Genomic DNA, 12,317 nt, shown 5'->3' with positions numbered 1-12,317 from the left:
AGAACAAGGCAAACAGATACTCACATCAAGTACAAAGAAATTAATCTGCACTAAATAAAGAGCTCATATAATAGAAATAAAAGATTATCCAGGAGTTGACCAGAATTATCCAAATAACTAAACAGTTGAATTCAAAAGAAATTTTATAGTGAAAGTCGTTTTTTTTTAATCTGGCACTTCAGGAACTCTTCAAAAAAGTGCTTTCATAAAAGTAACATAAATGTTTGTGGTAAACAAACAAATAAATAAATGATAAATAATAAACACACATCAGCAGCAGTGAACCAAAGGAGAAAACATAATGCTATACCATAGGTTTTGAAAATTGGTGGCCATCAAAAACCAGATCTTTCCAAGAGTCTTCAGAGTTAGCTAGATATAGTGCATTTTGTGACAATGCTAACTCCAAATTCCACAAAAGGAAGAGTGATGAGGTTGTGAATAAGCAAAATTCTGAAAATCTGAAAAGTGGTAGAACTCTCAAATTTAGAGAAAAGACAGAGAAAGAATGTAGGTAGCCTGGAGAAATGAAAACTCCCAGAGTAACAAAAGCTATACCTTCACCACATTCCCTTTCTATCAGACAGAAAGAATAAATTTTACAATTTTGGTGTTTTTCTGGAAAAAAAAAAAAAGACAGCAGTAAAGGCCATAGAACATAAAAGCTTATAGCCTAGCTAAATAGCTCAGCACTGATGATAAGCATGGAGAGTGGAAGATGGACTGAGAAGAATTGCCAGGTGAAGACTCACACACGCCAAGGGGTCAGGAAATAAGTAGGAAGTGGGGGGCGGGGGGAGGGAAAGTAGAAATTGGAAATGTATTCTGGTAAAAGACAGTCAAAACAAGGAAAGGAATAAATGAGGCTAACTCGGAAAATCTGGTGAGGAAGTCCTTACAGAGAAGACCCCAAGTCTGAGAACACCCTCCCTGACTTCCAAGGTAACAGGTTACATACAGACCATCCACATGGAATGAACAGTGATTCAAGACACTTAGCAGAACCACAGTAGAGAGGATGAAACCAGATCATCCAGTAAGGCTCCCACAGCCACAGAGACCCCCGCCCCCACCCCCTTCCATCACACAGATAAGTGATACACAGAGATACTGAGCACTGAACAATATTCAGACCTCAAAATAGTATGTCAAAAGGAAAACAAACTCACCTTCTTTGGGTGGGAGAGGAGGAAAGGAAAATGCACCTGCACCATAAAAAAGCAAACTAGCCCAGAGTCGGCCAGGCTAACAGTTTTAATTTTGAGCAAAATTAAAAGAGATTGGGGGCCTCCCCTGGTGGTGCAGCGGTTGAGCTCTGGGCTGCAAAGCTGCCTGCAGCCTCTGTAGCGCCAGTTCATTCCCTGGCCACCGGGCGAGGGTCCCACATGGCGTGCAGACCTCTCCTGCCGCCCGCTGCTCCCCTCAGCAGTTATTTCGTCACTCTGCCTGTTCTGTTCCCTGCTCTGGCTCTGGTGAATTCTCTCACCCTCCCGCACTTCTGACTGTACCCAGTGCTTGAATAAAAATAAATAAATAAATCTTAAAAAATATATATATATATATTAAAAAAAAAAGAGATTGGGATGGCAAATCCACAGAGACACTACAGAAAAAAGGCAGGAAGAGAGGGGGAAGGGAAGATAACATACAAAAGACAGCTGATGAAAATACATAATCAATGATCAGAAAAAAGCTCTGAAATTAGTTCACACTATTGAGCAATTTAATATGAATATGAATTAAACAAATGCACCAACTGCAGATGGATATGGGGGGACTGCAGATTTTTTGTTTGTAGGTAACCCAAGATATATGCTTTTGTGTATGTGTTTGCTCGTAAATCTGTGTTTTCAATTGATGCAAAATTAAGAATAGTAATGCAATAAATTCAATTGACTTCAAAGATATATTCATATGATATGAAAGCTTTTCTTCCCCGAAATAGATTTATTAATCATATTTACTGCCATTTCTCACTGACATTCACATTATACATTGACACATTTTACATGGTTAAAATACTTTTTCAATGATTGTGTCTTTTTGATGGTATGACAGGATAGCTAAATTCCAGAAATATATTATTACTCTGGATTAGCTTAAATTGGAATGTTCGGGATTGCAGTGTATTTTACACTCCTTGGGAGAATGCACTAAATCATCAATTTTCTCTTTTCTGCAGGTTCATAAATTTCAAATATTCCTTTGTGAACATGATGACTTTTATAACAAAAGTATACACATTTTGGTGTGGGAAGTACTGAGAGGGAAAGAGTAAATTGAATTACAACAAATCTCTAAATATAGACAAATATTTGGAGCAATTATCCCCCAATAAGGTAGCCAGAATAAGGCTGCATGAAGCCCAGAGTAGACACACTGTTTAACTGCTTGGCCCTGCACCTTCTCCAATCCACATCACCTTTAGGGCACACTCACACCAGCACTGCTTGCCTCCCCTGTCAACTATCCTGCAGCAGCCCAGGGAGGTTCTGGGAGACAAATGAAAACCAAAAGCAAGATGGACATTTACACTTTTTTTTTTTAAAGATTTATTTATACAAGCACTGGGTACAGTCAGAAGTGCGGGAGGGTGACAGAATTCACCAGAGCCAGAGTGGAGAGTAGAACAGGCAGAAGAGGAAGCACACTGCTGAGGGGAGCAGTGGGCGGCAGGAGAGGTCTGCGAGCCATCGGGACCCTCGCCCAGCAGCTGGGGATCGAACTGGCGCTGCAGAGACTACAGGCAGCTTTGCAACCCAGCGCTCAACCGCTGCGCCACCAGGGAGGCCCGACATTTACACTTTTTGCCACACTTATTTCACTGCCTTTTGTTAATGTTATATCCTCCCTTATTTGCAGACAGCCTCAATTCTACAGTCAGGTTTCTACAATTTTGTTATTGGTTTGACTTTACTTAGGTTGAAATGCCAAGATTTTTAAAAGCAAAATAATTTTTTAAGTGCTCCAAGGTCTAAGAAATAATCAAATGTAACAAATTATTCCCAAAGGAATTTGAACAGTTCATCCTATGAGCTATGAAAATTTCAAAAACCATAGAAGTGTTCATTTATAGAAAACTAGAATCAGTAATCTCTAGATTGCGGTGTATAAAAATGAAGAGCTGGAACAAAAAAAGATAAAAGCACACTCCTGATCTTCAAATATTCATCTTCAAATTCTCATCCCCACCACCCTCCACAAACACACACACAAAATGTATTCAGTCTGAGGGAGCTGCTCTATTATCAGGGTTCCAGCATAAATTGTACACAGCCATTTCTAGTTCAACTACCTCATTAAAGTATTGTTAATTCTTGACTCTCAGTAAGTGTGCACTGGAAGGATGGATGGATGGATGGATGGATGGATGGATGGATGGATAGATATATGGAAAGATGGACGGACAATGGACAAAGAGGGAGATGATACAAGGGAGGACTAACACCAGATTTGCCACAGTTTCTGAAAATCCCCATACATTTCCAACAAATGAACAATTTCTTCCCAGTATCCCAAAACACCATTGAAAGATTCCAATACATTGTAAGGTTGACCAACCATTCACAGGCCTGCAAGACAAATTTTGGGTAACTGAGGATGTAACTAACTACAAAGTCTCTTAAATCAGATTATGAGTAAAGGAAATTCTGGCTCAAATATCTCCATGGTAGCAACATACATTATTACATACACTACCTAAAATATCTTATTTTACTAAGCCAAGCTCAGGTTATTGTTGACCTGACAACAATAAATTCTTTCTTTACTCTAACACTGGCTTTCTGTCAGTCAATCTTAATGCTTGTCCTTTTACAAATACTATTTTGAAATGAGAAACTTATCTTGACTAGGTAAAATACCATGTTAACAAACCATTGGAAATTGTAGTGACACAATAAAACAAAAGCGGCAAAAAGTTAGGCCCGAATATCATTTGTTCCTTTTTTCAAACACAAGGAGAGTTCAAATTACCAAACCAAATAAATTCCACCAATTTTACCAAAATATTTCAAAATCAATTCAAGTCTACCTTTTCAAAATTGATTTAGTATATTTTCAAACTGTAATTTGATTGTCCATGCTTATGCCACTCACTAAATTTTACAAGCATTACTTTGTCAATAGTATAAAAAACAGAGATAAACTAACATTTTTATTAAAAAAAAAAACCCTGAGTCACATGTTCCTTCAAAAAAGCAGTTAACATTTAAATAAAAAAAAACTGAGATTTTTCTAACTTCAAACACAATGTCCCATACCTCTTTTGTTAAAAAAGAAAGTTTTTTAAATATTTCACATGTAATATGTAATATGCAAACATGTAATATGCAAATACTTTTAATTTAAACTCTGCAATGGTAGATAGTAATGTAAATAATGGAGAATATTAGGCAAATATTCTTCAACTAGCCCATAAAATTTGATTTCCTATTTATTACTTCTTTCTCAATAATACATTGCACAAAGTTTGAGATAAAACCTAACCTTACTGCATCAAACAAATATGACTTTTGAAATTTTGCAAATGTATATAACATGTTTTTGAAACACCAAACAAACAAGCAAACAAAAAGTTTCTTAAAACTGGTAATCGTTTTCTTTCTTGCTAATTTCAAATAACATATTGTCATCCCACATATAACCTAACATTTTTTTATTTCTCTTATAAACTAAAATACCAACAAAAGAAAATTGAAAAGGGAAATATCTGACCTAAAAGTTACTCAACATGTTTTCCATAATCTATGAAGATTCAAATTATGCAAATTATGTACCAAACCAAAATATTCCGTTTTTTTTAGATTGATTTATTTATTATTTATACAAGAGCTGGGGTACAGTCTGAAGTGCGGAAGGGTGAGAGAATCCACCAGAGCCAGAGCAGAACAGGCAGACTGATACACACTGCTGAGGGGAGCAGCGGGTGCGGCAGGAGAGGTCTGCACGCCAAGTGGTTCCCTCGCTGGTCCCGGATCGCCGGGGATCGAACTTTTTGCAGTCCAGTGCTCAACCACTGTGCCACCGGGGAGGCCCCAAAATATTCCCTTTCTAACAGAAAACTTTTTTGGTTTTTTTCTCCTGAATTGGGAGGAAGGTAAATTTACCCCCAACCCAGATAGGTAAGCAATTTAGTATGCATAACACAAGTATCTGGAAGCAGAGAGCCTGGGAGTATCCCTCCTCTACCATTTACTGAGTGTACCTTGAGCAAGTCACTCAACCTATAAAGAATTTAGACTCTCCCTGGTACAGAATAGACACTGTACCTGGGAATGCAGGGCAGCAACCTAACTCTTAATCCCTGCAACTTGGCATCACCTGAGAGGTAATCAGAAATTCAAATTCTCGGTCCAATTCAGTCAGGACTTACAAAGTCAGACCCATTATGATCCAAGTGCAAATTAAATTTAGAGAAGCCAGGCTAGAAAGCACTTTTACATTGTATTCTAAGATGTCACCCACTATACTTTAAAAAAAAAACTCCATTAATCTTCTGTAACTTATAGAAGTTAAATTTATTATTACTAAGAGGCACTGTATTGTTTGGGATAAAAATTTCTACCTTTCTAAACATACCTTGTTCAAAGGCAGTGCCAAATAAGGCCCAAGGTTGTAGAGGACTGCCATCTAGTGGGGGTTTATTCTAATGCACATATAAAATAAACTCCCACTACCACAGTAGTTTATTCATTTGTTTAAAACAGTACCAGGATGGAGCTGGGAGGGATTATGCTAAGTGAAATAAGTCAAAAGGAAAAGATAAATATCAGATGGTTTAACTTATATGCAGAATATAGAGAAGCCAAACACAAGTTCAGGAAAAAGACAAAACTTGCAAGCGAATCATAGATCTGAGGCATGCAGTATGGGAGGAGTAGAGAGGGTTCATGATAGGGGAGCAAAGAGCACAAGGGACTGTGGTGATGGATCATGGGTGCTATGATAGTGGGAGAAATACAGGGACTACACATGAGGGGAGAAATCAAACATTAAAATTAACAACAATGTAAGAAAATTAATTGCTAGTAGAGCACCCTGGTTTTTTTTTGTTGTTGTTTAATTCCTTTCATGAGTACTACTGACATGATTAACCAACTTACTAATTTCATGAGAAGTCACCTAAAATACCAAAGAAAGTAGAAATTTTAACTATGTTTTTTTAACTCAAGATTTTTAACTTTCCTATTTTAAATTCAGATCAAGTCTAAGAAAGTTTTCAAATTTAAACTTTGATGTGCTCATCCCTGTAAAGGTATAGACTCACACTAGAAATTTTAGGTTTAAAAAATAGCTCTCTTTTGAAATGTGCACACCTTGGGTTGACTTTTACTTGTTTCTTCCTAAGATATATATTTTTCATCATTACTTTATGAAGTACTCAGGATGTGGGGGAGAAGCTACTTCAGATTGAGAAAAAAATATTTTATAACCTTTGACTCAATAATTCAACTTCTTCATTCTGTCTTAAGGAAATAACCATCAATGTGGGCAAAGATTAATGTTCAGGGCCTCTCTGGTGGCGCAAAGGTTTAAGACTCAACCTATGAAGCTATCCGCAGCCACTGCAGCACAAGTTCAATCCCCAGCCAGCCTGGGAGCAACCCACATGGCTCAGCAGACCTCTCCTGACTCACCGGCTACTCCCCTCAGCAGTGTACTTCAGTACATCTGCCTGTTCTTCCCCGCCCTGTCTCTGGTGAATCCTCTCACACCCCACCTCTGGCCTGTACCCCAGTTCTTATATGCATAAATACATAAATCTTTAAAAAAAAAGATTAATGTTCAACGATGTTCATTTTGGCAAATAAAACTTATATTTTGATAATAACTTGCTAAATCTATGAAGTAAAATTTACTTAGCCATTCTCCTTACTACTCATTAAAATCACTTCTAATTTTCCTGCATTACAGATAAATGCATGTATGTACATACACAAGGGAAGGAAAGGAAGCCAGAAAGAGGGAGGAATTGAATAAATAGAAGACAACTCAATATGACTTTTCCATAATTTGGATTTTTTCCTAATACACATTCCCATAAGTCACATTTCAGCATCCAAGAACATTTCATAGTTCTTAACAGTCAACTTGCATCATAAAGAGTAATGTGTCATATAATATGACCACAAGCAATGTAGGATGGAAGGCTGTACTATCACCTCCTTGGCATCACGTTTTAGCCCATGGCCACTTTTTAAACAATTTTACTGCAATGGAGCTTACATAACACCCTTTAAAGTATATAATTCAATCATGTTTCATGTATTTACAGAGCTGTGCAATTGTCTGACTTTAGACCATTTTTATCATACCCCAATGAAACATTGTGTCCATTATCCACAGTAACTCATGGTTCACCCTGACAACCCCCTAATATGGCTAATTTTTACTGATTTACGACCTCACTATTATTTCATGTTCTCCTATTGATGCCTCAGTGATATTACATAAGTGTTTGAAACCCATGAAATAGAATAATTTCTTCCACTAATCTGTTTCAAATCAGAAATACTCTGCTTAACCACAGGAAAGTAAAATATGTCAGAATGTCCTCTTGTTTTTTCAATACATACTTTTTAATATAATGCACAATTTAAGAACTAAGAAAAGATATGTAAGTACAAAGTTATTTGTTCTTTTCAAAAGTAGTGACAACTAACATTACTTTGGAAGTCCATTATAAATCCAGCAAAAATGTCACACAAAAGCAAGAAACTTCTTTTAATTTATATAGTTTTACTTCAATTTGGTTATATCAGTGGAATAATAAGATTAAAAGTACAGGGCAATCTACATAAGATAACATTTAATATGAGATTTAAAGAATTATCTTAATTCCAAATATTAATATCAAATATTTGGTATTCTTAATACCAAAAAAAAAATTTAATTTAACTAAATACTTCTTTTCTCATGCCATAGCTTTTTGGGATTCCAGATGCACAGAATTTAGCAACTTAATTTGGGGGATTTAGTAGGGGAAATAAAAATTAAAATGGTTAATTAAACAAAGAAGCCTCAGTTCTCCAATCATGTCAGATACTTTTTGCAAGAAAGGTGAAAATCAGCTCCAACACATGGGGATGGGAGGGGACACTTCCCTGATAGAAGTCAGTCTCTCATTAAATCTTAGCTTTTTCTATTCTTGAGCTAACTCTAGATCGCCAATATTTCTCAAATAATCCAAACATCCTGTTATTTAAGTGAGCAATTTTGCGATCTAGCCAAGTGTTTTGCCTAATATCATTTCAATTACACAAAACATTTCTTTGCACATCACCACCCAAAATATTCTTGAGCGCTAATTTGTGTGCTCAAATTCATCTATTCCTTGCCTTTCACATGTATATATGAAAAAACTGAGTTCAAATAGTCTTTTATTATGTCACTAATGAAAAATCTGACATAGGTTGCCTGTTTTTTATTAATACAATAGCTAAACAACAAACTCATAAAAGCATGAGCCCAGAAAGAGCTAAAATATTATTTAAAAAAAAAACCCAGTTACAAGTTCTACAGGTGCTATACATGCCTACACAGACACAAAACCACAAAGATCAGTATCACTATTTGGCTTCCCGTCCTTCCAGCACCAGCAGCTCCTCTGTCAAGGTAAAGTGAGAGAAACTAGATTGTAATAAAAACACTCCCACACCAAAAGCAACAGTGTACATGAGCAAGAACACCTGCCTGCTGACTCTGGAAATTCAGGGACCAAGGTGGGCACACTGCAGGTAGCCCTTCTGATAAGTAGAAAAAGATACCATAAGGTGGGAGGATGCAACCCAACTAAGCCAGTCCTCAGTCAAGGTGACGCCTTTGTGAGATTTAGAAAAAGCATCCCTTCCCCTGGGGAGGTGCAGTCCTGACTAGGGAACATGGTTTGATGAGCAAGATCACATATGCGTTCCTGTGTCCACTTGCCCCTGACCCAGATGCCCGAGCGCGGATCCAAGCTGCATACTGTAAGCAGTGGTCCTGGAGGCAAGGGGGGTGGAGCAAGATCTGCAGCTTTACCATGCTTATACCAGGCAGGGCAGGGACCCCAATAAAGGAGATGAACTGCTTCTTTTACCAAGAGAGGCAGACATATTTCTACTACCCAAAAGCTCAATGTTAGTAATTTCTTATAGAAAGACAAAATTTAAAGAAAAGGCTATTTTAGAAACAGCTCTGTGTTCATATAAAAGTGCTAGTTATATGAAGGTCAAACACATTTACTGTTTAAAGTGTACTGTTTTTGTTATTTTGTTCATGCATTGAATACAAAGATTTCAGTTAGGTATGTTTAACGCTCTCTGAGAGTCTTAACACATAATCCTCCATTTTTACATGGCCAAATGGCCTCGATCTGGTACTCATAGTGGCACTCTCACAATTAAATGTAAATTACCTTTTACACCACCAAATGATCCATAAGTCATATTGCAGGCTGTTCTCTGAAGGTTATGCTCATACATCAATTTGATCTGATACTGATTTCCATGTTCCACATTACCTAAGGTTCCTAGGGAGAAAAAAATAAAAGGATTTTTTATTTGTTTTTAATATCAAAAAATGTTAATTTCTTCTCATTCTCTACCCCAATTCTAAGTAACTCAATTTCAAAGAAAGGTAAAATGACAAAGCATTGTGTATCATGAACAATTAGCATAATAATGATACAGAATGTCAGCACAACTACAATGGTTCAGGTCTCAACTAGATTATACCACTAGATAAAAGACTACCCCCATGACATTCCATGATCTATTTTCATTATGTCTCAGTAATGCATAGTTATTTAAATAATGGCAAAACCCTGCAATTTCATCCTGAAATAAATTAAGTCAAGTTCCTTGCACTTATAAACACTAACAGAACAAACAAATGATTAAAAATATCTAAGAAAAAATTTCCTAAATTTTCAAGTAATTCAATCGTCTGTCCTAACTTAAGCCCCTAGTATATTATATTCTAATTTAATCAAGAGCAATTCTAAGCTTCCCTCACCAAGTAAGTAGGATAATATATTTTACTTGAATCTGCCAAAAAGAATTTCCTGCAAAATAAATGAACCAAAAAAGATTTATCTGTATTTCATAGATCGTATTTTCTATAACCACTTGGTGAGTTCTTTCCAAATGAGAAAAAATTCTTTATCCACATTTTACACTCTGATGCCAGACTTTCTCGAGAACTTACAGTTGGAGTTCTAGCCTAGTGAGCAAGCAAGATTATCATGATTTAAAAGGGTGTTCAAAAGAAAGAGGATTCAGAATGCAACTCTTTCCATAGAGGTATCTTTATCATTCATTCAAACACAGAAAATTTAAAGAAAAATCTGAAATATTATAAAGTAAATGAAATGGTCCCCAAATTAGATAGTATTAGATCATTAAAAGAATGTAAATATAAATGCCTCTATGTATATACGTATTTATAAGTGAGCATTTTTTTGGTCCATAGGAATTTACCAATATCACAGAAGTTGTAAGAATAGAAACATTTTTATTTCCATGTTAAAATTGAGGTACCTTAACTTCAAAAAACTTTAAAAAATTTCTTTCCAAATCACATAGTTGGTAAAGGACACAGAACTCAAACTATTAATGAGTCTTTTGAGCTAGTAGTATATATCCTGGCCCATGGTTGTCCACAATTTAATCACTTTCAGAGAACTTATTAAGTCAATGAAAATTTCTCAAAAGAAAGCAGAATTGGGCCTCCCGGGTGGCGCAGGCGGTTGAGCACAGCGCTGTGAAGCTGTCCACAGCCTCTGCAGTGCCGGTTGGAACCCCGCTGGCCTAGGAGCAACCCACGTGGCGAGCAGACCTCTCCTGACTCACCCACCGCTCCCCTCAGCAGTGTATTTCATCAGTCTGCCTGTTATGTGCCCCACTCTGTCTCTGGTGAATCTTCTCACCCTCCCGCGCATCTGGCCTGTACCCTGGCTCTTGTATCAATAAAAAATAAATCTTTAAAAAATTTTAAAAAAGAAAAAAAAAGAAAGCAGAATTGAAGATATGTCATTTTCACTCCACCTTTCTCAGCCTGGCCTTCTCATCCTCGTTTGGAAGGTGGAGGGCTAAAAGGGAATAAATGGAGGAATTTTTGGAAGAGAATCACTTCTACTCAGATCTATGTCCCTGAATGCTAACAACAGATTTCACAGTCCAGGAGATTGATTTTAGAAAGTCACCTCTAGATGGCCTCAAATCTTTTTAGAAGCACACATATAAAGGAAAACAAAAATATTTGGGGTGAGGGCAGTTGAGGGTAAAAATGTCAAGTTCAGCTAACACTTTCATCTGCTGACACTAGTGGTTTCACTTAAAACTAAAAAATGTTTATGCTTCCCCTGTTACAGTAAAAGCTAGGTAAAAGTTCAGTCTGGAATCTCAAGAAATATATTCAAGAGAACAAAAACATTAACTTTTCATGCTTCTCAATTTAAGCCAAGCCAGGAAAAATATACAAATTGTCAGCCTACAAATATCACATTAAGCTGAAGAAATGAGAGACAGAACAGGGAAGTGGGGTGGGGTAAAAGGGAATGTAGTTTGGATAACTTCTCATCCCGAGAGAATAAAAGCTTTTAAATGAATAAAAAGAATAAAAAATGATAAAATCGCCATTCCATGACAAATAACTTTCATTTTCAATACTAATTTGAAGGAGAATACTGATGTCCCACAAACAAGTTGTGACTAATCATGCCATTTTCTTTAAGTCAGTTTTTCTGATAAATATATATTTTATCCCAAGGCCCCAGTAGAACTCTAGATGCTTCTGCTTCCTGAGCAAGTCTAGGAAAGGCCAAGATTCTAACTTAATAGCTATTGTTTTGAAGATACTGCCCTCTCCTGCCCATTTAGAGCCCCCATAAATGTCCCAGAAGGAACCAATTCTCCACCAAGTATTCAACAGTAACATTGGGCAAGTTCCTCCTCCATAGTCTATACAACCCAGTTCATAAATATCACTTGCAATTAACAGCTTATGTTGGGAAGCAGAGCAACAACTAGATTCATGCAGTAGAGTAGCCTAATCATACCTTCTCCATGGAAGACTAAATATTTGCCCTATTATTAAGAGGAACAACATCTTTCACCATGAAAGTGTTTTAATATTGAGCCTCTAATGTAAATAGAGTGGAAAAGACAATAGTAGTAACAGAGGAAGAAAACAATATATAATTGATAATAATTGGCTCAACACTACCCAGAAATTTATTCACTCATTCATTCAAGTATGTTTACCATATCCCATATGTCAAGTTACCAAATCTGCCTTACAAACCTAACAGATCCTCATTCCCAAAAGAGACTAAC

The 12,317-nt window shown here is 36.6% G+C and overlaps 1 protein-coding gene across 1 annotated transcript in view; it reads right to left on the bottom strand.

Annotated features, from left to right (window-relative positions):
• BBS9 (Bardet-Biedl syndrome 9) overlaps positions 1 to 12,317 on the bottom strand; it is a gene marked incomplete at both ends in the record, with an annotated part of 347,147 nt that overhangs the window by 325,616 nt on the left and 9,214 nt on the right. The window contains one exon of the mRNA XM_084230604.1: positions 9,398 to 9,511. Coding sequence (XP_084086730.1) covers positions 9,398 to 9,511 — 114 coding nt within the window. The remainder of the gene's footprint in view (positions 1 to 9,397; positions 9,512 to 12,317) is intronic.

Source organism: Talpa europaea (genome assembly GCF_964194135.1).
Source record: "Talpa europaea genome assembly, chromosome: 3".
NCBI lineage: Eukaryota > Metazoa > Chordata > Mammalia > Eulipotyphla > Talpidae > Talpa > Talpa europaea.
The sequence above is the reverse complement of the archived record's forward strand: the minus strand, read 5'-3'. Positions and strand labels throughout refer to the sequence as shown.